This window comes from Penicillium roqueforti (assembly GCF_015533775.1).
Source record: "Penicillium roqueforti strain LCP96 04111 chromosome Unknown scaffold_02, whole genome shotgun sequence".
Lineage (NCBI taxonomy): Eukaryota > Fungi > Ascomycota > Eurotiomycetes > Eurotiales > Aspergillaceae > Penicillium > Penicillium roqueforti.
Window position 1 is genome coordinate 598,183 of NW_024067566.1, and position 25,474 is coordinate 623,656.

At 49.3% G+C, this 25,474-nt stretch overlaps 9 protein-coding genes across 9 annotated transcripts; 3 read left to right on the forward strand and 6 right to left on the reverse strand.

Moving 5' to 3' along the window:
* Window positions 1-305: 305 nt before the first annotated feature.
* On the reverse strand, window positions 306-1,490 carry LCP9604111_1689 (malate dehydrogenase; the record flags this gene model as incomplete). The annotated part of the gene is made up of 4 exons (XM_039069082.1): window positions 306-899; window positions 959-1,203; window positions 1,254-1,371; window positions 1,425-1,490. 4 exons carry the CDS (start codon window positions 1,488-1,490, stop codon window positions 306-308), a joined length of 1,023 nt encoding a protein of 340 aa, XP_038931816.1.
* Window positions 1,491-2,417: 927 nt separating this feature from the next.
* Window positions 2,418-3,305, reverse strand: LCP9604111_1690 (golgi SNAP receptor complex member 2 family protein; the record flags this gene model as incomplete). The annotated part of the gene is made up of 4 exons (XM_039069084.1): window positions 2,418-2,861; window positions 2,915-3,096; window positions 3,152-3,251; window positions 3,303-3,305. 4 exons carry the CDS (start codon window positions 3,303-3,305, stop codon window positions 2,418-2,420), a joined length of 729 nt encoding a protein of 242 aa, XP_038931817.1.
* Window positions 3,306-4,652: 1,347 nt separating this feature from the next.
* On the reverse strand, window positions 4,653-5,177 carry LCP9604111_1691 (uncharacterized protein; the record flags this gene model as incomplete). Its single annotated transcript, XM_039069085.1, has 2 exons — window positions 4,653-4,686; window positions 4,747-5,177. The coding sequence occupies 2 exons, from the start codon at window positions 5,175-5,177 to the stop codon at window positions 4,653-4,655; spliced, it is 465 nt and encodes a 154-aa protein (XP_038931818.1).
* Window positions 5,178-5,874: 697 nt separating this feature from the next.
* Window positions 5,875-7,511, reverse strand: LCP9604111_1692 (putative pyruvate dehydrogenase complex, dihydrolipoamide acetyltransferase component; the record flags this gene model as incomplete). Its single annotated transcript, XM_039069086.1, has 4 exons — window positions 5,875-6,948; window positions 7,010-7,233; window positions 7,293-7,342; window positions 7,402-7,511. The coding sequence occupies 4 exons, from the start codon at window positions 7,509-7,511 to the stop codon at window positions 5,875-5,877; spliced, it is 1,458 nt and encodes a 485-aa protein (XP_038931819.1).
* Window positions 7,512-8,358: 847 nt separating this feature from the next.
* On the forward strand, window positions 8,359-14,269 carry LCP9604111_1693 (Arf family guanine nucleotide exchange factor SEC7; the record flags this gene model as incomplete). Its single annotated transcript, XM_039069087.1, has 4 exons — window positions 8,359-10,106; window positions 10,158-12,454; window positions 12,505-13,882; window positions 13,933-14,269. 4 exons carry the CDS (start codon window positions 8,359-8,361, stop codon window positions 14,267-14,269), a joined length of 5,760 nt encoding a protein of 1,919 aa, XP_038931820.1.
* Window positions 14,270-14,432: 163 nt separating this feature from the next.
* Window positions 14,433-15,255, reverse strand: LCP9604111_1694 (bifunctional precorrin-2 dehydrogenase/sirohydrochlorin ferrochelatase MET8; the record flags this gene model as incomplete). Its single annotated transcript, XM_039069088.1, has 3 exons — window positions 14,433-14,562; window positions 14,610-15,091; window positions 15,163-15,255. The coding sequence occupies 3 exons, from the start codon at window positions 15,253-15,255 to the stop codon at window positions 14,433-14,435; spliced, it is 705 nt and encodes a 234-aa protein (XP_038931821.1).
* A 179-nt stretch (window positions 15,256-15,434) lies between these two features.
* LCP9604111_1695 (ribose phosphate diphosphokinase subunit PRS1) lies at window positions 15,435-17,128 on the forward strand (the record flags this gene model as incomplete). Its single annotated transcript, XM_039069089.1, has 5 exons — window positions 15,435-15,693; window positions 15,750-15,759; window positions 15,816-15,936; window positions 15,991-17,045; window positions 17,098-17,128. The coding sequence occupies 5 exons, from the start codon at window positions 15,435-15,437 to the stop codon at window positions 17,126-17,128; spliced, it is 1,476 nt and encodes a 491-aa protein (XP_038931822.1).
* Window positions 17,129-19,529: 2,401 nt separating this feature from the next.
* LCP9604111_1696 (uncharacterized protein) lies at window positions 19,530-20,176 on the forward strand (the record flags this gene model as incomplete). Its single annotated transcript, XM_039069090.1, has 5 exons — window positions 19,530-19,545; window positions 19,762-19,830; window positions 19,883-20,002; window positions 20,072-20,083; window positions 20,154-20,176. The coding sequence occupies 5 exons, from the start codon at window positions 19,530-19,532 to the stop codon at window positions 20,174-20,176; spliced, it is 240 nt and encodes a 79-aa protein (XP_038931823.1).
* Window positions 20,177-21,205: 1,029 nt separating this feature from the next.
* pldA (uncharacterized protein) lies at window positions 21,206-24,150 on the reverse strand (the record flags this gene model as incomplete). Its single annotated transcript, XM_039069091.1, has 8 exons — window positions 21,206-21,220; window positions 21,279-21,827; window positions 21,928-22,400; window positions 22,454-22,714; window positions 22,762-23,383; window positions 23,432-23,584; window positions 23,635-24,035; window positions 24,090-24,150. The coding sequence occupies 8 exons, from the start codon at window positions 24,148-24,150 to the stop codon at window positions 21,206-21,208; spliced, it is 2,535 nt and encodes an 844-aa protein (XP_038931824.1).
* Between the last annotated feature and the right edge of the window lie 1,324 nt (window positions 24,151-25,474).

Genomic DNA, 25,474 nt, shown 5'->3' on the forward strand with positions numbered 1-25,474 from the left:
TTCAGCTCGCTGGTTGCTTTTGCTTTTGTTGCTTTTCGTATCTGCTTGCTGGTTTCGGTTCATCTCGGGTACAGAGTATTCAGGTACGACGTCGCTTCTTCTGGCATGGACATGGGGCGAATGAGTTTAGGTAGCTTGAATACAACATCGGTCAAAAATGGGTTTCGGTACAAGTCGGGATCGTAGGATACACCGATCTATAGATTATAATGGATTATCAATCTAGTGAAGAACGTTGTCATACACTTTCATTATTACAAAAACAAAAGTCACGACGGGACATGGCTAGTGGTACATGGAATTTTTCAAGGGTTAGCCTTGACGAAGTCAACACCCTTCTTGATGTTCTTCTTCAAGTCAACCAGGGAGGCATCGAGGAGACCCTGCTCGTACTCGTTGACCTTGCCAACGGGGAGGATCTGCTCAACACCGTTGGGGCCGAGCTCAACGCGGGAAGCGAAGAAGTCAACACCCTGGTCCTTGTACAGAGGGGAGTCGACGAAGGTGGGCTCGATGACACCCTTCTCGCCCTGAGCGGCGCGGAGGAGAGACTCGGCGAAGCGGGCACCGGCCATGGCCATGGAGAGGGTGGCGGAACCGGCACCGTCCTTAGCCTGGACAACCTCGTCACCACCGAACTGGATGCGCTTGACAAGGGCGTCGCGGACCTCGCCGGAGATGGAGGGGTGGCTAGACTGCGAAAGCAGGGGGACGATGGTCACACCGGAGTGGCCACCAACGACGGTGACGGCCTCATTGGCGGGGTTGGTCTTCTCAACCTGGGAGATGAAGCGCGAAGAACGGACGACATCAAGGGTGGTGATACCGAACAGACGCTTGGGGTCGTAGACGTTGCGGGCCTTGTAGACCTCGGCAACGATGGGGACGGTGGAGTTGACCTTTTTAATGACGCGTGGTTAGTGGGGCCTCGAATTGTGGAGCGATAATTGCGACTTACGGGGTTGGCGATGACAAGGACCAGGGCCTTGGGGGCGGCCTCAGCGGCGGCCTTGGCGAGGTCGCGGACAATGGAGGCGTTGGTGTTGAAGAGATCATCACGGGTCATGCCGGGCTTGCGGGGAACACCAGCGGGGATGAGGATGATCTCGGATCCCTCGAGGCAGTCCTTGAGACCGGTACCCTCGGGCTTGTAGCCGGTAACAGTGCTGTTGGTGTTGATGTGGCTCAAATCAGCAGCGACACCTAAATAAAGTCAGTAATTGCTTTTGCTGAACGAATTGGATCATTCATACCGGGAGCACCGCGGATATCGTAGAGAGCGAGCTGGGAAACACGGGGGTTGAGCTTCAGCAGCAGCGAGAGAGGCTGGCCAATACCACCGGCAGCGCCGAGAACGGCGACCTTGGAGGCCTGCGCGAAGAGTTAGGTTTAATTCTGGGGAAGACAGATGAATAGAAACGCACATTGAAAGCGGAGGCCGAGAAGGCACGCTTCTGGAAGAGGTTGACAGTACGACGAGCAGCAAACATGATGGATGATTGAGGGATGTGGATGTGAGAAGGGAAGAAGTTGAGGGAAGGAGGAGATTCCGGTGAAAGAGATGGGATTGGCTTGGCTCCACAACAGGTTCCGAGCTCCCGATGGCTCGGCTGAGCTCTGCTTCTCTTACTTCGACTAATCTGCTATTTTGGGATTTCCTAACAGCAATTGTGACGTTCTGGGGTTTATTATTGGCTAGCTGGGCTTAAAATCTCTCTAGGATCAAAATAATACCTCATTTCCATGCTAAAAGGCTTATGTCCCATTCTCGGAGCAATGGATGTCAGCTCTGCATGTGGTAATCGCATCATCCTGTCAAGCGAGGTAATTAATTTCGTGTGCTTAACGTAGGAAGAATTGTTTCCAATCGATATATTTAGCTTAGAGATATATATCCAGTGAGTCTTAAGGAGCTACAATGCCTTAGAACCCTAGAGAAGAGACTAGCCTATAGTTAGTTGTATAGTTATGCAATTGAAGGTCCAGGTGTCCACGGGTGAGTGGTATACTGTCACGACGTCATAGGCCCAGAAGTTCCCGTTCGACCCAATGCGGAAGTACACTGAAATAATCAATACCTTGTGTACTAGAAGGAATATAATGGATTACTTTACTAAATAGCAAGTCCTATAGGTATAATCGCATACTCGGAAATAGCTGGTGATGGTCCATAGTGAAGTTGAACCTAGCGCAACCTACTCCGTAGCATATATATACATTACAACCCACACTCCGAAACATAACTAACACTTGTCGGCAACAAGGACCTCAATTACAAAGACCAAACGCCGGCGCTGATGAACCCAATAAGCCCAATACAAGATACAAGATCATGTCCTACCCAGGTAAACCCCGAGAACCTTCGCCAGCTCCCAACTATACCCAGACAGAGACCAAGACTACATAGTGATATAACCCTACCGCAAGAAGTGTAGCACTGCCCAGCAGAACAAAAAGAAAATTACCACACCACCCCAGAAAATCCACTTATCCTGGCGCGCCCGCCGCTCCACCATCCGGATCGTATCGCCGCTAACACCAAGCGTGTTCGCAACGCTGTATAGTCGCCGCTGAGTTCCCTTGAGTACTTCGCGCTGCTGTCCTAGATCAGCGAGGACCGCTCTTCCGCGGTCTAGGAAATCATCGAGTTGATTGTGTGTGTTGGAGAAGAAGGACTGCTCGCGTAGCGCGTGGGTTTCGCGGTCGTAGTCGGCGGGGCCAGCGCCAAAGCCGAGACCGGATGATGAGGGTGCGAAGGCTGAGGTGCTCTGCGGGAGTGAAGATTGCGCATAAGGGTTCTCTGGTGTTGCGGCGTGGTGTGGACGACGGCCTAGAAGTTCATTGTGGTTGGTGACCGATTGCTGGTATGAGGTCAGTATTGGAGTATCTCATGACAGGATTGATGTATACATACTGCATCTTCGCGTTCTTTGCGGAGTCGATCGAATTGTACCCGATAGTCCGCGAGCTCACTTCGGAAGTTCTTGACGCGGTCGAACGCCTTTTGTTGTTTCTCCGGAATTAGTTCCTTCTTGGAGAGTGCGGAGTAGTCATCGACGGTGCGGGAAAGCGATGCCAAGGAAGCAGCAAGCTGGCCTAGAAGCTAGAAGTCAATATCTTAGGTTGCGAAGAGTCGGTGGTAGGAGCGCACCTTGTAGCGCGGGTGAGGAGGTGGTTGGCGACTGTGAAAATGTATCCAGATCACGGCGGATCGACGATGATTGCTTTAAAGCAGAGTTGAATAGCGAGTTCTGTTCATGTTAGCTGTGTAAACCTATCGCGAGGAACTGCAATATACATACCATGTTGTCAATGCGCCGTATAGATTAGACTTTCAGATTGCTTCAATACCCAGTAAGTCGTGGAAAGAGGAGTATTAGGACTGCTAGTAAGCTAATTAAGAGATGATAAGCTCCCGAGCTCAAACACCAAGGTCATCATCTGATCCCACCGGAGGCCAGATGGTCTTGTTTGGGCCCATTCTGACGTGGTTCACCGCCTTCAGGTACAATATATTGGGATATTTTTAGATGCATAAACCAGGCGATTTTTGAATCACAACGTACTTGATTGAGGAAGATGTCGCCTAGTTATGACTGGGTTTAATGACTTGACCGGCAACTAAGGGGGAGATTGCATTTTATCTCATTTATTCTCAAATTCGAGGATTTCTATTAGCTAAGTTGTTGAGGTTTAAATTGAAGAAGTCTTGCAAAGGTCACCATAACGCCTCGTTTTAGATTTCCAAGCAGGGGGATAACAAGTCCCAACTGTAGAGAAATAGAAACAAATTTGGCAAAAAGAATCGGGTAGAGATCGCTGGCTCGAGCCTATACCTTCTCCGCAATATCTTCCATATCGTTTTCAGTGAGAACAAAATCAGCCTCCCTGCCCTTTTTATCGCGAAGAAAGATGTCGTGGAATGGTAGCGTTAACTGTCACATGACTCCAGGAGAGTTTGGCCCTGGGTTCCGTTCAATCTCACTCTTTTGTGCGCTGCTGAGAACCGAAGGTCCATGCTGCTACCAGGCAGTAGGTTTGTTGCCCACGGTTCGACAGTAATTCGGCCTCGACTAAGAATGTGAATTGTAATCGCGGTCTTAATTTGACCGTTAGAGTCTTTGAACCAAAATTCGATGGCTGAGGCTTTAACACGTTTGAGAGCACGCGACTTTGCCGACAAATGTTGGCTACTTGGCGGATCTTCCAGCTGGCGGAAAGTATGGCGTCCAGGTGATATCTGCTCTCCTAGTTATTGCCCCACTGCGGACAATTCTTGTATTGGAAGGCATTAAGGGTTTTATCTCTTAACACCTCCAGCTACTGTGGCACACTGTGCCATAGTATCCATTATCTATGGATCACATGGTCGATTAGTCATCCTACACTGGAATCCCCCACCACTAGGTAGACTCTGCGAGTAGCTCAACTTCGAATATCTACACGTCGTACTTGCTAGGAAGACACTACATTTTGTCATATTCTACAACTGCTAGAACTTGAAAGGAAAATGATATCGTTGTTAAGGTACTGGTACAGTCAATCCGATCCGACTCCTTTCGCCAAATGAGAATGCAAGACCACAGAAGAGCTGGGATGGTATATCAAGATAAAAGCAATTAGGCAACACCAAAAAGACGAACGCCATACATCTATTTGGGAGGGAACTTGTTCTGCAAGAACCATCTAGACCATAGATTAGCATCATGCCACACCCATCAGTCCGAAAATATATGCTGTACTTACTTGCTGACGAAGTAGTCCACGGTACCAAAGATTCCAACAGCACCGGCAGAGAGACCAACCAGCTCCCAGGAGAGGTTGCCGCGCGCGTGTTGCTTGTAGGCACCGAAGCCGAGGCCTGCACCGACCAGGGTTGCGATAGCGGCATTGGCAATGAAGACAGGGTTGCTGGTGTTTCCACAGAGGCTACTGCTCTTCACCTTGTGGGTCTTGGCCTTCTTCTTTTCCTCGTCCTCGCGCTTCTTCTCATCGGCTTCCCGCTCTATCCGCTCCGCCTGGGTGGTGGTTTGAACATCTTGCTCAAGGAAGTCGGACTCCACAGTCTGCACATGGGGGCTATCAACGTCGATCAACGAAGCTGTGCTCTCGGATTCATCGTGGTAGACTCCGCCCACCGGGGGAGCACGGCTGGAGTATATGTTAGTTTTGTGCATGGAGAATTGATATCGTGAATAACTTACGCCTGTTATTTGTTAGCACTGTAATTTTTGAAGTTTTTGAATTTAGATATGAGTTTGAATACTTACATCTTCGGGGGACTGCTTGGGGCCCTTGGCGGCTGCGTCGGCGTAAGACATGATGTTGTTCGTGATGGTAGGTAATGGTTCTGTGGAAATTCTAGTCAACAACTAAAACACCTCAAGGTCTAGAACGAAAATGTAAACTTACTGGAAAACGTGATATGGGAAGGGAGGAGTCCGAGGGGGAAAGGAAGGATTTATACCCAGGAAGCTGGGGGGTGATGACATCACGTCATTGACCTGGGCCCACTACCAAGGTTCCGTGGGCTGTTGATCTCATAATAGCTATACACTAGTAGTACTAGCAGTACACAAATGAACCTGAAGATAATTTACGTCCACTCTTCTAATGAAGGCTTAATTCAAATAATAACTCGATTAGATATTACGGTCATTAGAATCTTGACTTGACCTCGGAAGGCGTTATCAGGCACAACAACTTCACCAAAACACAAAGATGATGCAGAAGAAGTCGAGAAAAATTTCATTGGGAGAATTTAAAGCTGCTAAAGAGATCAAAGACAAATGGGACCTATGTAATGGTCTAATGAGGGAGGCAAGGTGTTTTAATACAGATTACATATAAGTCAGAACAAGAGAGCTTCGCTGTCTACAGAAGAAGCTCCAGAGGGTTCTCGACGACCTTCTTCAGCTCCTTGATCCATTCACCACCAACGGCGCCGTCAACCACCTTGTGGTCGAAGCTACCGGTCACGACGATCTGGTCGTCCCACTCGGTAACGGTGCCCTCCTCGGTCTCGACGGGGATAGCGACCTTGCGGGTGGTGCCAACAGCCAGGATACCGGCCTGTGGGGGGTTGATGACTGCGGTGAAGCGCTCGACAGCGGGGTTCATGCCCATGTTGGAGATGGTGAAAGTGCCGCCCTGGTACTCCTCGGGCTTGAGCTTGTTATCGCGGGCACGCTTGCCAAGATCCTTGATCTGCTTGGAGATGCTGGAGAGTCCGAGACCCTGAACGTTCTTGACAACGGGGGTAATCAAACCAGAGGGGGTAGACACAGCGACGCTGATGTCAACGGTGTTGTGCTGACGGATGATGGCCTGGCCGTTCTCCTCGCGCCAGCTGGAGTTAACCTGCGGGACCTTCAGAAGGGCAGCAGCGCATGCCTTGACCAAGAAGTCGTTGACAGAAAGCTTGTACTGACCCTCAGCGGAAGCGTTCAGAGCCTGGCGAAGCTTCAGGAGCTTAGTAACGGAGAGAGTGGTGGAGACGAAGTAGTGAGGGTTCTCGGCCACGGACTGCTTCAGACGGTTGGCAATGGTCTTGCGCATCGAGCTGACGGGGATATCCTCGAAGGAGGCCTCGCTGGAAGCACTAGTGGTGCTGGGTTTGGCCTTCTCAACATCCTCCTTGGTGATGACACCACCACGACCGGTACCCTTAAGGCCCTTGATGGATATGCCCTTCTCGAGGGCCAAGGCCTTAGCGGCAGGGCTGAGAGAGGGCTCACGATCAATGCTGGGCTGGAGCTTCTCATCTGAAGTCTCGGGCTCTAGTGCGGCGGGTGCCTCCTGAGCTGGGGACGGGGCTGAGGGCTCAGCGCTCTTGGGCTGCTCCTTGTGCTGCTCACCGAGATCAGGCTTGTCACCACCGGCATCGGCTGTGGTAAAAGACTCGAAGGCGGAGATGTCGGCACCCTCCTCAACAAGGACGGCAATAGGCTATAGGGAAGACAAGTTAGATTGATGAAACGACCCTCAGAGAAACTGGGTAATTTCTTACCGAGCCAACAGCGACATCCTTCTCGCCGCTCTCCTTCAGGACCTTGGCTAGGATACCCTCATCCTGGAACTCAAAATCCATCTGTGCCTTGTCTGTTTCAATCTCTACCAGGACATCACCGGGCTGGAGGGCATCTCCGGCCTTCTTCTGCCACACGCCGATGTTTCCAGCGGTCATTGTTGGCGAAAGTGCCGGCATGGTGATGATTGTGTGGGGAGGGAAAGCTATAGACAGACATATTAGAATTGGTGTGTTGGAGAAAGAGATAAGTCAATTGTCATACACTTGGAGGCATAGAAGCGGGAAAGGCCAGAGAGCGCAGGCACTTGGGTCCTGGTGGAAACATCATTAGTATCAACCCACAATCATAATTATTAATTAGTGGAACATACCGAATCGCCTCCTGGAGCTTGGAGGAGACCTGGGGCCGGCGCATAGCAACGGCACCTCTGGACATGAACATGGCGCCCGGGGTGCGCATCCGAATAGCTGACGCAACCATGGTGCCTGAGACTTGTTGCGATTATAAAAAGAAAGGATTAAAGGCCCTTGACGCTGATATGAAGAAATTGAAAGAGCCCGGTACAGAGAAACGTGAAGGGCCAAGAATGGATGAGGTTGGGGTAGAAGGAGATGCCTCTAAATCACGAACTTTTCTGTTGAGCTACCTATGGCTCCCGGTGAGAGGAGCGGCAGCGGCCTCTTCCGATATAGTCACGTGCTGTAATTTACAGTCTCAAGCTCTGGCTATGTACATAATATTCTGCCAGCAATATAGCTCTACGCCAGTTATAATTGATTATAAACAAGCGGTAAACCCCTCTCAGAAGGCGGTATAAACAAGGGTCAACACTTTTGCTTAGTCACCGTATTGGTTATCCACGGATTGTTTTTTTGGGGGCCAATGCCTTTCCTACCGCATTAGGTATACACCTATGTTGTAAGAAGAATGTTGGAAAACATTCAAAAGCATGTGAGATCGAGGAATTACCAAGCTGGAGGTAGTTCTTGTGATAGTTATCATTTTTACTAGCAATATAGATGTACTATCGTACAGGGTACATGCCTATGTAGTACAGTACTTAGTTACATACATATAGTGTTTACCCCGTACTCCGTACAGAACCAGACGATCAACATTCTGCCAGGCAAAAAAGGCCGGTGAGGACCTTTGGAATCTCCGGCTCCAGCCAATCCTTAGATGAGGTAAGCATGCATTAGTCCCGATTCGGAGAAGACACGCAGCCCCCGTCCTTACATGGTCATCGCAATTGTTTCAAGCTTCGCCACGTTTACTCGTTCGATGTTTTTGATCTAATTAGATCACTCCGCCCGGAGTCACCCTGACTATGGCGGACACCGAAGTCGGCTCAGAGCCGACCCAATCCATTGCAATGCCTGAGAAATCCGTCGAGACCCCCGACACATCTTCTACAGTACCAAACTCCGACGAGCCAACACTGCCCGAGCAGACCGAATCGGAAGAACCAAACCAGGAGAGCGACGAGGGAGTAGCCGAGGTCCAGGAAGATGAAGAAAAATCAGAGGTCCCGTCTAAGCACGAGCCTGAACAAACTGAACAAGAACCGCAAACAGACGGTCCGCCTACGATCCAGGAACCCCCCCACGAGGACAACACTGCGACAGAAAGCAGATGGCGATCGGATTCGCGGTCAACAACGGCTACGTTTATGACGCAGCGATCTAGCCCAGTCAGCTCGACGGTCTTTATTGTGACGGCTCTGGACAATATCGCTGCTTCGCGGGACGCCCGGAGGGACAAAAAGCTGGAGGATGCCACACAGGTGGCCCTGGCCAATATCAGACAACCTGATGGGCAAGCCATTGATCCGGAGCTTATCTTCCGTCCTCTACACCTGGCAAGCAAAGCCCTGAGCATTCCTCTACAAGTGACTGCATTGGACTGCATTGGAAAGCTGATCACATACTCCTATTTCGCGTTTCCATCTGCCGCGACAGACAACAATGCCACGCGCGAACAACCTCCTCTTATTGAGCGTGCTATTGATGCGATCTGCGAATGCTTCGAGAATGAAGCAACGGCCGTTGAGATCCAACAGCAGATCATCAAATCGCTATTGGCAGCGGTCTTGAACGACAAGATCGTGGTGCATGGAGCTGGTCTCCTGAAAGCCGTCCGCCAAATCTATAACATCTTTATCTACTCCAAATCCAGTCAAAACCAGCAGATCGCTCAGGGGTCGCTCACACAAATGGTCAGCACGGTCTTTGATCGCGTGCGGACACGGATGGATCTTAAAGAGCTCCGAGTGCGAGAGCTAGAAAATCCATCCTCGACCCTTGATACATCGGCGAGTGACGTGGGCCAAAACTCGGAGACGGCTGATCAGCCCGTCATTAAAGAGCCCACTGCTGAGAAGCTCACCCTACAGAGTTTTGAGTCGCCTAACGAGGTTACCACTGTCAACGATAATGCGCCGACTACAGTCACGCGTGCTAAGCGGTCAACGACGAGGTCAATGTCGGGTATCCCCGAGGAAAAAGATGATGATAGCTCGGCCGAGGACGATGTGGACGAGATTTACGTCAAGGATGCTTTTTTGGTCTTCCGAGCGCTCTGCAAATTGAGCCACAAGGTTCTGACTCACGAGCAGCAACAAGATGTCAAATCCCAGAACATGAGGTCGAAGCTACTTTCACTGCACTTGATTCACTACCTCATCAACAACCACACCGCAACCTTTCTATCCCCTCTGGCAGCAATCAAGAACAGCTCATCCAGCGTGGATGGAATGAATCTCCTGCTAGCTGTACGACCTCATTTGTGTCTAAGTTTAAGTCGCAATGGTTCTAGCGCTGTGCCTCATGTCTTCAAAGTCTGTTGTGAAATCTTCTGGCTGATGTTGAAGGACATGAGAGTCATGATGAAAAAGGAACTCGAGGTGTTCTTGAAAGAAATTTATCTCGCCATTCTCGAGAAGCGCGGGGCTCCTACGTTCCAAAAGCAGTACTTCATGGAGATTCTGGAGAGGCTAGGTGGTGATCCACGGGCTCTGGTTGAAATCTATCTCAACTACGACTGTGACAGAACCGCTTTGGAGAATATATTCCAAAAGTATGCTCTACTCAATTCTTGATTTTCTTTGGCATGGACTAACCTTCTTAGTATCATTGAGCAATTGTCCCGGTACTCAAGCGTGCCGGTTGTAACAACACCTTCACAGCAGCATCAGTACCAAGAACAACACACTAAAATGTCAGCCATTGGTTCTGAATGGCACCATCGAGGAAATCTTCCTCCTTCCTTGACAAGTGCACACATTGCCCCTACTCCGCCGTCCTCGATGCCTCATATTCCACCGGAGTACGGATTGAAACAGCAGGGTTTGGAGTGTCTTGTGGAGATACTGCGCTCACTGGACAACTGGGCCACACATCGCATCGATGAACTGCCCGAGGCGGCCATTCCCTCTAAATCGATAGATAACTCCCGTGAGTCCTTGGACACAAGCGTGCTTGTTTCACCGCATCTGGAGTCCTTCGAGAGTGGGACTGGCCGGTCCACACCTATGCCCGAAGACGACCCAAACCAGATTGAAAAAGTCAAGCAACGAAAAATCGCTCTCACAAATGCCGTCCAACAATTTAATTTCAAGCCCAAGCGTGGCATCAAGGCCTTCCTGAAAGAAGGTTTCATCAAATCCGAGTCTCCCGAAGAAATTGCCAGCTTCCTACTTCGCACAGACCGTATTGACAAGGCCATGCTGGGAGAGTATCTTGGTGAGGGAGACCAGCAAAACATTGCTATCATGCATGCTTTTGTTGATTTGATGGAATTCACGAAGCGACGCTTCGTTGAATCCCTGCGCTCGTTTTTGCAGCATTTCCGCCTCCCTGGTGAAGCCCAAAAGATCGATCGGTTTATGCTGAAGTTTGCCGAACGGTATACAACTCAAAACCCCAATGCCTTCGCTAACGCTGACACTGCATATGTGCTTGCGTACTCGGTGATTCTCCTCAACACAGATCAACACAGTTCGAAAATGAAGGGCCGCCGTATGACCAAGGAGGACTTTATCAAGAACAACCGCGGGATCAATGACAACCAGGATCTACCGGCCGAATATCTTGGGACCATTTATGAGGAGATTGGAAGTAATGAAATCGTGCTATACACCGAGCAGGAACATGCCGCCAACTTCAACCCTCCACCCCCGGCTCCCACTGGCCTTGCAACCAGGGCTGGACAGGTGTTTGCGACTGTTGGACGAGACATCCAGGGTGAGAAATACGCACAGGCTTCTGAGGAAATGGCGAACAAGACAGAACAGCTCTATCGTTCCCTTATTCGAGCCCAGCGCAAGACAGCAGTTAAAGATGCGCTTTCGCACTTCATTCCCGCGACATCAGATCGTCATGTCGGGTCAATGTTCAACGTCACATGGATGTCTTTCCTATCTGGTCTGTCTGCACCGATGCAAGACACGTCCAACCTGGAAACCATCCGGCTCTGCATGGAGGGACTTAAACTGTCCATCCGGATTAGCTGTGCCTTCGACCTAGAGACTCCTCGCGTGGCCTTTGTGACTGCCTTGGCGAAGTTCACTAACCTCGGAAACGTGAGGGAGATGATGGCCAAAAATGTGGAGGCACTGAGAGCTTTGCTCGACATCGCCTTCACCGAGGGCAACCACCTCCAGGGCTCGTGGAGGGATGTTTTGACATGTGTCAGTCAACTTGATCGGCTCCAACTCTTGAGTGATGGAGTCGATGAGGGGTCGCTGCCTGATGTTTCAAGGGCACCTTCAGCACTTTCTAGGACGCCTTCATCAGCAGATACCTCCCGCAGATCTACGCAAAGTACACGACGCCCTCGCCCTCGCTCTGTGAATGGGCCAACCGCTTTCCGCCCAGAAATTGCCATGGAGAGCCGTTCGGCAGATATGATTCGTGGCGTGGACCGTATCTTTACCAACACTGCTAATCTGTCGCATGAGGCAATTATTGACTTCGTTCGGGCCTTGAGCGAGGTCAGCTGGCAAGAAATCCAATCTTCCGGTCACACCGATTCGCCCCGAACCTACAGTCTGCAGAAGCTCGTCGAGATCAGCTACTACAACATGACTCGGGTCAGGATTGAGTGGTCTAAGATTTGGGATGTTTTGGGCCAGCACTTTAATCAAGTTGGCTGCCACTCTAATACCATGGTTGTCTTCTTTGCCTTGGATTCGCTCCGGCAACTTTCGATGCGCTTCTTGGAGATTGAGGAGTTGCCTGGTTTCAAGTTCCAAAAGGACTTCCTTAAGCCTTTTGAGCATGTGATGGCAAACAGCACCACTGCTGCTGTTAAGGATATGATTCTGCGGTGTCTGATCCAGATGATCCAGGCCCGTGGCGACAATATTCGTTCGGGATGGAAGACTATGTTTGGTGTCTTTACGGTCGCAGCACGGGAACCCTATGGTAAGCCTCGCTGCTCAAATTAATCCGTCCCTCGCTAATGTATCAAACAGAGGGAATCGTGAACATGGCTTTTGACCATGTCACCCAAGTATACAATACCAGATTTGGCGTAGTAATCACCCAAGGTGCCTTTGCAGATCTCATCGTATGCCTGACTGAATTCTCAAAGAACTCCAAGTTCCAAAAGAAATCACTGCAGGCAATTGAGACCCTCAGGTCTACCGTCACCAAAATGCTACGGACTCCAGAATGTCCCTTGTCACACCGTGGTGCTTCGGCGGCCATCTTCCAGGACAATGGAACCAATCTTGCTAAACAACTTACCCGTCAATCACAAGAGGAGCAGTTCTGGTATCCGATTCTCATCGCATTCCAGGATGTACTCATGACGGGGGATGATCTCGAGGTCCGCTCACGGGCACTCACATACCTCTTTGATACGCTAATCCGTCATGGTGGCGATTTCCCCAGGGACTTTTGGGATGTCCTTTGGAGACAGCTCCTCTACCCGATCTTTGTTGTCCTGCAGTCTAAGTCCGAAATGTCCAAGGTTCCGAACCACGAGGATCTTTCAGTCTGGCTGTCCACGACAATGATCCAGGCGCTACGGAACATGATCACTTTGTTCACGCACTATTTCGATGCACTGGAGTACATGCTGAGCCGCTTCTTGGAACTGCTGATATTATGCATTTGTCAAGAAAATGACACGATTGCACGAATTGGCAGCAATTGCCTGCAACAGCTGATTTTGCAGAATGTTGCAAAGTTCAAGCCGGAGCACTGGTCCCAGATTGTTGGGGCATTCGTGGAGCTTTTCAGCAAAACGACCGCCTACGAACTTTTCACGGCTGCTGCATCGATATCTAAGCCGACAGAGGCAGTTAATGGGGACCTCACCCAATCTCCAGATGCTGCTGTAGCAACAAAAGAGATGCCTGATGCATTGCAGCCTAACGGATCCCAAAGCGCATCTTCTCTCCATGATCCTCCTGTCCAAAGTGAAGCCCGCGCCGAATTGGAAGACTATCGCCCTCACTCAGACCAGCAGCAACCTGCGGCTGTCACTGCAGCTCGGCGCCGTTACTTCAACCGCATCATCACGAACTGCGTTCTCCAGCTGCTCATGATTGAAACGGTCCACGAACTTTTCTCGAACGAAAATGTCTATGCACAGATTCCCAGTGGAGAGCTCCTGCGGCTCATGGGGCTGCTGAAAAAGAGTTATCAGTTCGCGAAGAAGTTCAACGAGGATAAGGACTTGCGAATGCAACTCTGGCGCCAGGGATTCATGAAGCAACCTCCTAATCTATTGAAGCAGGAGAGCGGTAGTGCCTCTACCTACGTGCATATCCTCTTCCGAATGTATCACGACGAGCGAGAGGAAAGACAGAGCAGTCGCGCAGAGACCGAGGCTGCACTCATTCCGTAAGTTCATTATCTAATATTCTCTCCTTGTTCATTGCTAATTTCACTAGACTCTGCGCGGATATTATTCGCAGTTTCGTTCGCCTTGAAGAGGACACCCAGCACCGCAACATCGTCGCTTGGCGTCCGGTTGTGGTCGATGTCATTGATGGATATACTAACTTCCCGCAAGATGACTTTAATAAGCATATTGAGGCCTTTTACCCTCTCGGAGTTGAGCTTCTGAGCCGTGATCTCAATCCGGAGATTCGCGTTGCCCTCCAGTCTCTACTGCGCCGGACCGGCGAGGTCCGACTAGGCATTGCTCCGCCCAATCCCCTAGACGTCCCCATCAGCCCGCGCAGCTCCGTCTCCCAGAAAGCCTCGCGCCGCGATAGCCAGGTCTGACTTACTGCATGATTTTTTTGGATATCCTCGCCGCGGGCTTGATTTTCGGCGTTCTATAACCCGACTCTTCGGGGTCTTGTGTTGTCACACGAGCATTTTGTTCTACTTTAGATGCATACCTGCTGCTGTATTGATAAGATAAAATATTTCTTGACTTGTTTTCTTATTTATTCTGTACTTCCTCTAGAGTTGGGATCTTACCCGGCTCGTAAAAGGATAATACACCGTCCATGTCCTTTTCAGTCATCCCTACAAGCTCATCAAGGCTCCATGTTTCGCAGACTCCAGACATCCTATAATTATTAGCTCACACTTCTTTTTGAAGAGGATTGCAACTCACCATTTCATTCTCTTAGGGCCTTGGTCAGGATTCGGCGCAATCTCACGGAGCTTCCTCCGTAGCTTTCCCACATTCTCAATGGCTGCGCCCGTGTTCGCCGGCAATGTCTCCGCGATCTTCTTGCGCACAATACTGGCTAATTTGGGCCCGTTGCCATTTGTGCTGACCATGATCTGCAATGGCCCATCGCGGTGAATACTCCCAAAATAGAAATCGCATTCGGGCGGGACATCAGCGATATTGGCGGCAATTCGCCTCTCCTTGCAAAGTTTCCAGACTTGTGTCGAAGCCTCTGGGTCGTCAATGGCACAGAGCACCATGTCCACATTATCGAGGTCGGATGGCTCAAAATTTCGATCAACGTGTGTGACTTGCTTTTCTGCCACCCTGAAAGCCACTTCTTCATTTAGTCCAGCGGCTGGACAAACCACAGTGACTCGGGCATCGGCATTGAGAACGTTGAGAATGCGCCCTGCAGCAACCTAGCGGAGATATGTAGATCAGTCCTCATCCTTTAAACGATAGATACTTGCTATCATGTTTGACCACGTACCTCTCCACCTCCTACGACTAGTACATGCTTGTTTTTAATTTGCCAAGCGAGTATCAATGAACCACCACCTTGCACTTCTGGGAACTTTGACATGGTGGGATGTGGGAATAATGATGCAACTGTCCCGTTTATCGGCTCCGATAAAGAAAAACCGCGTACGGTGGGCGGTACACACCATCCCCGCATTATTCCCGAGCTTTTCCCTTCTGAACTTTTTTCTTCTTTTTTTTTTTCATCCTCCTTTCACGTCACTCGTGTCTTTTTCTTAAATTATGCGGGGCGTCCAGATATTTTCGGGGAATTCTCACCCCCGTCTCGCAGAGACTATCTGCGAGCGCTTAGGCACTGTGCCCGCCAAAGCTAACCTAGGAAAATTTGCCAATGGCGAGACCAGTGTCGAGATCGGTACCTCAGTTCGGAACCAGGATGTTTACATCATTCAAAGTGGCAGCGAGAAGATTAACGATAGTGTTATGGAGCTCCTGATTATGATCTCAGCGTGCAAGGGTGGCTCAGCGAAGTCCATTACAGGTATGTTGCCGACGCCTCCAGATACAAAAGCTTACCCCACTAACTCGTTTCTCTAGCGGTCATGCCGTATGCTGCCCGTCCTGTTTGATTCCAATCACAGACAATGCTGACTCTCAAATGAGATATTTCCCATACTCGCGCCAATCTAAGAAGAAGAGTCATCGTGGTGCTATCACGGCCCGCATGCTCGCCAATCTCCTCACGATCGCCGGCGTGGACCATGTGATCACCATGGACCTGCACGTATGTTTCTATGCGATGTTGAGTTTTGTAATATGGATATTGATGGGCTCCTAGGCATCCCAGATGCAAGGATTCTTCGGAAAGCCAGTCGACAACCTCTTTGCCGAACCCTTCATTGCCCGCTGGCTCCGCATGAATGTTCCCTCCTGGAAAGACGCTGTGGTGGTTAGCAAGAATGCTGGCGGAACCAAGCGAGTCACATCGCTGGCTGATACTCTGAAGCTCAACTTCGGTATCGTGACGACAGATCGTCGACGCACGAAGGTCCCCGTGGCCACTATGACTGACAGCACAGTCTTCTTCGATGCCGTGGATGATGATCCCATCTCGAGCAAGGACGTACAGCCTTTCGAGCTTCATATGCAAGGTTCTAACAGAGCACCTGCCACACCTCCCATTCCGGAAGAGCCGGAGCCAATCACTCCTCCTCCTGTGCCATATTTTCTGCGCCCGGAAACCCCACCTGCGGCTCGCCGTCTATCGGAGCTGGAAGCAGCATACGAGTACACGGACGTCCGTGTGCGGGATGTTATCACCGGTCGTCTGGTGCAGGGCCATTTGGTTGATGATGATTATCGTATCAGCGAAGAATTACAGTCTGGCGGCACCACACCGGGAGCTGGCAGCAGTACCAATGACAACTTAGAGGCTATTCCTGATGCTATGGTTAACTCCATAATCTCCAACATCTCGTCGCAGCCTCCTGATCATGCCCTCGGTGGCTCCTTTGACGCAGTTGAGTCTGACGACGAAGCTAGTGTCTGCGAGGGCCAGGTCGATGAAAGGACCATCACGCTGGTGGGTGAGGTGCGCGACCGAGCTGTCTTCCTTGTCGATGACATGATTGACAAGAGCGGATCGTGGATCGCGGCTGCAGAGACCGTCGTCAAGCGCGGTGGAGCCAACAAGGTTTACTGTATTGCCACCCACGGTCTGTTCGGGGAGAACTCCTTAGATCAGATGGAAGCTTGTCGCTCAATCGACCACATTGTCGTGACCAACACGTTCCCGATCTCACCGTTGATGTTGCGGAGATCAAAAAAGTTGATTGTTATTGATGTCTCGAGTCTATTGGCAGAGAGCATCCGGAGACACCATTATGGCGAAAGGTTTGTTTTCACCGACCCTGGTGTCGTGTGACCATCCACTAACAACTAGCAGCGTCTCGGCTCTCTTCCACCTTAACGACTGATGAGGCATATGGCAGTAACGAGGAAAAATAACGAAACCAAGCAAAGAGAGACCTAGATACTTTCTCTAGGGCGTCGTCTTTGCGTACTGATATGCAGGTTCCCCTGCAACCGTTGATGACATGATACCTATTTCCTATCAAATGAACGACCCGTTCTGAACCTCTCCCCCTTCCTCGTTCCCGGACTGTCCTCCCCGTTGCCCCCTACCGTTCCCGACCTCGTAATGTGATCATATCACACCCCTCAAACCAGCGATGCAGTCCACTCTGGGTTCTGCAGGAGCATCTCGTTTTCCACAAGGTGTTCTTAACGGAGCGTTGGCAGATTAAACCGGATCTTGTTTTCTTACTTCATGTTGTGTGCTCTTCGGAGTCTACAGCATGGAGAAGTCACCCCTTTCTCAGTTCTTCGGAACGATTGACCTCGCGGTTGTGGAAGTGGTGCAAGAGGCGATCTCGAACATAATGTAATTCGATAGCAAACAATTCACACATTTTTCACATTGGGTCATTGGACACGTTGACATTTTCAAAACTTCCCGGTTGAGACGGTAGACCTCTGGCAGTGCCGAGGATTTGCTTTCCAGCGATTCTTCCCGATTTTCTTGTCATGTTGACTTCATTTCCGTCGCACCGATGCGGTTGGCCGTGATTCTGGAAGCCGGTTGGTGATTCGGTCGTGGTCTGGTGATCGCCGAGCCCAGAGGGTGTCCACTACGGGAGTGTCGGTATCTACGGATGGTACACGGCTTTCAATAAGGGATTGTCGGTGTGCACGTTTCCATTGATCGACCGTGGGACAGTTGGATAGAGCTTAGTTCTCACTTTCCAGGCATTCCAGGCCACTTGGCGTGATCGATTAGTCCAGGGTCGATTCTCATCTCCCGAGCAGATCTTGAACGGTCATGGCTGGCCTAATTTGCAATCTCAGGTGTGACAGATGGACCTAAGATCACTCAAGCATTCCTTGCAAACCCATCGGAAGTGCAGCCTTTGTCTGTTGAGACCCTGCCCATGTCCCTTTGTATAGTTGAGTACCCCTTTAAGTTGGTAGTTGCAGAGAGGACTCGACCCTAGAAACCTACCGTTGTGTCACCCCAATTGGGCTCCTCTCGGTCGTTTTGGTATTCTGTGCTCATTTCATGCTCTTGTACACTTGTACAATGAGAAAAAGAACTGGAACTGCCCCATCTAGTCGCTGGAGAAGATCTTGGCTAGACTGTGGTAGAATTCCCCAAACAAATATGTGGACTCACGGATGTGACAGAGATCACAATCCTATACGAGAGACTCAACAATTCCATTTTCTTTTCTTTGTTTTTTTAATTTTAATTTTAATTTTCTTCCAGGGCTTTGCGGCTATTCGATAAGCAATTGGGCTAAGGCAGGCGCCAAACCGGCACACTAATGCCGCCGGGGGGTATATCCCTGTCACTTGATGTGATCAGCTCGAAGGCAAATGGTCGAATTGGATGGAATCGTTCTGAAACTGAGATTGAAACTGAAGCTAAAATTGAAATACCAATGACAAGAGGGAAATCCATGTGGATCTCTGTTAAGCGAAGTTGATGTATCAACAGTTGAAGATTAGGACTTTCAGGGGGGGATCTCAAGGATAATAAGGTAGATATGTCAAAAGGGCATAGTAAATACAATAGGAAGAGATAATAGGAGATCATAGGAAGATCATACTCTATGATGTGGATTATAGCCAAATAACCATCTATGTATGCTAATGTGCCCTAATGTACTCCGTATATACGCTAACTAGAATATGCATTCTCGATCGGAACCGGATTGCTGGGATGCAAAGATCCGATCGAAGAGAAGAAAAAAGAAAAACCACTAGACTTGCCAATTAACCAACATAGAAACCTCCGTTGTCAGTTCAATCCAGCTCGTCGGGACAGAACATATCTCGGGTCTATACAATTCAGCTCCACTTCGGATCATAGTCGGAGTGGACGACGATACTAGTCATCTCTATCATATTTATTGACTTCCAATTAGGTTAATTCCCCTTTATTCTATATTCTGAAAACGCCACACTAGTCCCAACTCTTAAAAATAATTCAAACTAACAAGTCAGTCGGGTCTCTTCCGTCCCCCCAGCTTTCTCGGAATCACCCTTTGCATCACGATTCTTCCAATCATGTCTCCCCGATCCCTCCCCATCTGGAGGATCGAAGGCTGCATCTATTTGCTAAACTAGGATCTACCTCGCTTCGCCTAAGTTTCTATGTAAGAGATTCCAATATATCTATCCATTTGTATCCATTTGGATTTCTCTCTCATATACTCCGTAAATAAACACCCTTCTGTCTGCTTATTTCTTTACCCATTCTATTAAATTTGCTTTTTCTTTCCTTTTTTTCTGAGGAACTCAATTGATCCCGGTTACATGCGTCATCGGCTTTGTGCGTATTTCGGCTCTTTAGTTGTCGACTGGTTGCATCTGGGATCCTCTCACCGTGATCTCTGGACAGAAGTATATAATGATTGATTTGTCCTGGATTTCGAGTCTCATCTTCTTCATCCCTTGACCCATCGACCTCCTCTTCCCCGCTGAACTCTGTCGGAACTCTGCTAAGCCCATTCTCCTCTTACTATATTCCATTGGTGTTCAATCCAAGTGCCTGGAACCTTTCTCCGCTTTTTCAGTGATCGACGCAGTTCCCAGTCCCCCGGGTTGTGCTTAGTCTGTGAGTCGCAGATTTTGACAAGCAAAAGGGAACCACAAGCTAACTATGACAGCTTCTCCAAGTCTATATCAACATGGCCAACCAATGTTCCGGCCACGTCTTTGCCATTGTCCAGGCTACCAATGGCAACATCTTGACCTGGCGCTGTTCCGACTGCAATTCTGGACCATTTGTGGCTATTTGGCGTTGCAAAATCTGTGGTCATTGCCGCTGCAATGCTTGTCACACCAATAAGGGATAGGCGGAATCTACGGTAAGATCCTTGTTACAAATTCTATGATTTGACATTCTTAGCTCCTTGCAAGAGGCTTACTTCCTTAAAGAGACGTCTGCATTTCCCTTCTAGCATTTACAGGACTGATCTGCCATTGATCTCCCACTCTGCATGAACCCTGTGCAAGGGTAGTTTTACCACCATAATCCCTGGTGTTGGGTTTTGATTCAATCCACTTTCTTCGTGGCTCGGTTGGCGTGTGTTTATGCATTTTGATGTGTTCCAAAAAGTCCCCAAAAGTTTTTGATGCACTGCATCTTGCATCCACAGGAGTTATACTTAGAGCTTTTCTCTTCTTTTTTTTTCTTTTGTTTCTCTGTTTTCTCTTCTTCTGGCCAATTTGTATTCTACTTGGATTTTGATTTCCTCAGGGAAAGTGTGACATTATTTTATGGATTTTATATCATGTCGTTTATACTACAATTATGCAACCTAACACGGCTACTCTAACACCTCGATGGGGAGTGTGTTGGGCCAGTCATAGGATGTACTTTATAGCACCTCGTGATCCCTGTCTATCTGAATGTAGGGTCCTGGTATCCCCATCGTACTATAAAAAGCAGAGTTCAGGGTTTCGCTTTCGGTTTCGCACCTGTGGAAATAAAAGAAATAGCCAATAGTGTTTACCATAAAAATATTACACTAAAAAGTACTAGGGATAAGTACAAAAGTACCCTGATATTCATTGCCCCGAAAAAAGAGTCCATTGCTATTCGAAGGAATATTTTTCCAGCCATTCAAGAGCTAATGAGATGTATCTCTTTTTTGGCGGAATTACGGTTCAGTGAATCCGCGCAAAAGCAAAGATACTATGGAGTAGATAGGAACAAATAGGAACAAATAGAGTCAAAATAGAGAGACCAAGGGTTCCCAGGGAGGTGGGACAACTCTATTACTTCTCCACCCGCGACGGGCCTTTTGGGAGATTTGCATTTACAAAAGTACTGCTTAGGGCTTCTATAGGGTTGGGTGTGGGATGTACTGAATATGTACTCCGTACTCTTCTTTTATTGCAAAGATGGATATAATTCGCATTATCTTTAACAATGAGAACAGATCGATATATGTGAAAATGAATGCAGATCTCCTCCTTCGGCGGACTTAGGTGTAGATACTCTGTCGAACAATTAGCAACCACGCAATCATAAGAATAAGAACAACCAATCAAACCTACCTCTGTAATCTGATTGACAGCCAACCCAGGCTCTGCCATTTCAGCGTCGCGCAGGAACTCCAACGGCAACCAAACAAGATGACCCTTGATGAGATCCAGCTTCTCCCGCACATCCTTGGCTGGCATATACGGATCGAACAGATGTCCCTCCTTGTGCGTGCCCCGAGGCCGGAAATTGTCGTAGTCCTCGAAAGTCTTGATATGATCATCAGGGTCCGCCCGGAACAACATCCGATACGCCTCGGTGTTCCCGGTCGCTTGCGACGTCCAGGTGTTCCAGACCGCATCGCCGAGCGGATCGATCACGAACTCGTTCTCCGGGCCCTCATCGATCCGGTTGAGTGACACATCGGGAGGTTGCGCGTTCGGGTCGCCCGAGGCGTCGAATTCTTGTGCCGGCAGTAGGCCTAGGTGCTCGCGCCACAGTTGTCGGCGGAGCGTGGCGGCCAATCGGGAGGCCTGGTATGGCTGTCCGTTCATGCGGCTGTCGATGAGGTCTTGGTCTTCCATTACGATGGCCAGTTCGCTGTCGTGTGAGCCAAGCTGGGACTGTGGGGAGTGGATATTAGCTGATGATACAGACCGGGAAATAAAAGGAATGGAATGCGTCAGATGTGAGAGGGATGCGGTGCTGGTGTGTGTAACCTACCCGGTCGTTGATGTTGGCGCTGCCGCAGATGATCGTGCGATCGTCGACGATACACACCTTGCCGTGCACGTACAGCTCCTCCTGGACAAAGTTCGCCTTTTCGGCCTCTGGGTCGCCCTCCCAGACCTCGTTGGACATCTTACCCCCGTTCAACATGCTGCAATGCGATACTGAATCCTTGCTGTGGAATCCACCGTCGATCTTTCCCTCGGCCTTTCTCTTCTCGACCGTATCTTGGAAATTCTGGAGCTTGCGCAGGGTTTCCTTCTTGGCATTTTGGTCGGCTGCGTAGTCCTTCTCGTTCTCGTCGCCGTCTTTGCCCACCGCTGGGTGTACACTTTCACTCATGATGGTCTCTGCGATACCGCGTTGGATATCCTGGTATGTGACACCGGCTTGCTTCTCGAGATCTTCGAGGTCAGGCGTTTTGTTGATTCGATCATAAGCACGCAGCGCGAACACGAAGACGTGTTCTGAATGAGCTGGTTAGACATGCAACCGAAACCGAACAGAACAGAACACTTACCTCTTGGGTCAATACCCTCTTTCTCGATCTGCCCAAAGATCGAGTGCTCGCCGCGACAAATCGACTTGTACTGGTAGTCCATGATCGCCCGAGTACCCAACGCAGCATTGTCACGCAAATCACCAGCGAATCCAGGAATCGCAGGGATGACAATGATCACGCGGAACTTGCGACCCTCTTTGCCTGCGCGCACGCAAGCCTCGACGATCGCACGGCCGATCGTGTTGAAGATCGGACGCTGTTGGTCGCCAGTGGCAGTGACTATGAAGGTTAGCAAAGCACACTGCTAGAAGAGAATGCAGACATACTGAAGAACTGGTTCTCAATATACACATAGTGCTGGGCATTGCGGATGGTCTCGCAGTACGCGTTTTGAATACTGTGCTCGTTCAGAATCCCGCTGCTCCAGTCGTCACTGCTGCGCACGATTTGAGCGCGCACAGTGCCCACGTTACCACGAGGCTTGGACGACAGGGGCGTCAGCGGGTGCTGGACGTATTGTCCGCAGGGGTACTTGGGTCGCTGCACGGCGATGATATCTTCTTCTTCGCCTACGAGACCCTCCATGAGTAGCCAATCGACATCGTGGCTGCGCTTGTATTTGTCGCGCTTGATGAAGTTCCAACGCAGAACAAAGTGTTCGGCAATGTCGTACACACAGTCGCCCTGCAAGCCCATGGCCACGTCGTGCCAGGGCATGCGACCAAAGTCGACTTTGCTGACTTCGTTGCTCTGCCAGTCTTCTACGCTCTGGAAGTCCATGATCCGGTTGTTGTTGAAGTCCTGTCCTGGGAAAATGTCGCCCCACAAGCCTGTTGGGTGGACATCGGCCAATGGGTGCTGGTTTGCGTCCCATCGTCCGAAGCATAGATCAATGCCTCCGATAAAGGCCACATTGTAATCAATGACAAGGAATTTCTCGTGGTGCGCCTTGATTATTGTTAATTATGTCCCAATCAGTACATGTGACGCACATACCCAGTAAAGAGTCATATCAGCTGCGTTCTCAAAGACATTGTGGTCGGGGTGGCGCATAACTCGGATATTGCCGTAGCCAGGAGCTCCCTCGGGGCAGAGGCTCCGCAAGGCATGTTTAGTGTGTGCGGAATTACATGTCAGGGCTTGGTTAACCTATAGACAATCAGTATATTTCTTTTTCTTGATTGGAGGAAAATACCAACCTCTTTGTAGACAATGATATAAATCTTGACACCTGCTTCGGCGCGTCGCTTCAAGATCTGATCCAATCGCCATTCCTGGTGCTCGACAGGGGGACGGCGCAAGAAGAGTTCCGGAGAGAGCCACCAGTCGGCAATGTAGATAGTCTCGGTGGCTTTCTCCAGAGCTTCGGAGACTGCCCACATGTAATCCTTAGCATCGACATACCACTTGATGCGATTCCCGTCGTGGACGGGTGCAAAAGACTGGAAGCGGTGTGACTCTGCGATCTCAGCGCGCTTGCGATCTGTCGCTTGTTCGTGCTCCTCGTCATGACGATGATTCGGGTTTATGATATTAAAAAACTTGCCGACTTTGGCCTTAAAATGTGTAGCCTCGGCTTTGACCTCGTGGATATGGGTGTCTTAAGACAAATCAGGTCAGTTTTTCTTATGTTATAAAATGTCAATCTGCCGACCTTTGAGAGACCCCTCCAGATGATCAATTCCTTGTCCCAACTTGTCCTTGAATCTTTGCATCATTGAGGCCTTTAGTGGAGAAAATAGTTAGAAGAGGGGGAGGGGGGGAAGATCTGGAGATAATACTGGTTCCTTAATTCGTGACATCACAGCCCTACTGGGTAAACATGCATTGATCTGATTTGTCTCCCTACCAATGCCAAGGGAAATACAGCAACGCCGATCGAAATCCTCCACCTGTGCTATTCTTGTTATTGCCTATTTAGGGTTGGGCCGCGTGGTGGTGTTTCCGCGGTTCCTAATATCGGACCACTCGCTTCTTTCTTGGCAAAGTGTGGCCTTAGAAATTGGTTGAATTAGTTATGTACAACATATAACAGGAACAAAATGACTAACTACAAACAGCAGAGATCTCTGACTAGTTAGTTATAGAGTCGATCGTATAGAATGTTTAGCGGTGTATTTGGTGGAGATATATCCACGATACTACGTGGCAGCATCCATAAGAAAAAAGAAACAAAGTGACTAGTGAATTTTGGAGATAATAAAAGACAATAAACATGGAAATTCCTTGATTCTGCTTCTCACTAGTCTACCTAGGTACAGTCTGACAACCAGTATTATGGCTATAAAAGTGAGAAAAAAAAAATATAAATATAATGTCACCTAAAGGCTAAGGGAGCATTTTAAGAGACATCGTAGTTACATAAGGGCAATGCCTCTAATATTATCCCAAGCCAACTACATAATATTAATATTTACTCCGTAACTATAGTTAGTTATAGAGGCGTGCGGTGTACGGAGTTAAGTAACTAGTAGGTTGACCCAGGTTGGAACCAATGACGTAATTGGATCTAAACTGGAGCCCTAGAGTTCCTATTCGCGCCATACTGTACACCCACTTTGAGATTGTTTATTTGTATTAGAGGTGAGAGGGAGAAAGGCCCTACAGATGCTGTCCAAGCTATTATTGTTCTAGTCTTCTACCTAGGCTATAAGTCATTGTTGACATGGTTCACGTGATATGAACCGCCTTGGAGCTCAATTTCAAAACAACCACATTTAGGACTATAGATTATCTACAACATGAAATATATTTGTGATAGTATCTTCCCCCGTTTCCAATAAACCATAAGTCTATGTTAGAACGTGAATCATTGCTCAGCTCATTGTTCAGATGTTATTGTTTGGCGGGAATGCTGACCGCCACCACGTGACTGGATGGGAAAAACAACGTTGTCAGAGGAACGGGCCATTTTCTGTTTATCCTCTCTCGACTCACACAACGCGGCCAGCCTTTCAGAGCCCCAGGCTCGCGATTAGTCGACATTTTTGGTTAATGTGCTAGCATCGGTTTGGATCGTATATTTTGTTTGCCGGGTGC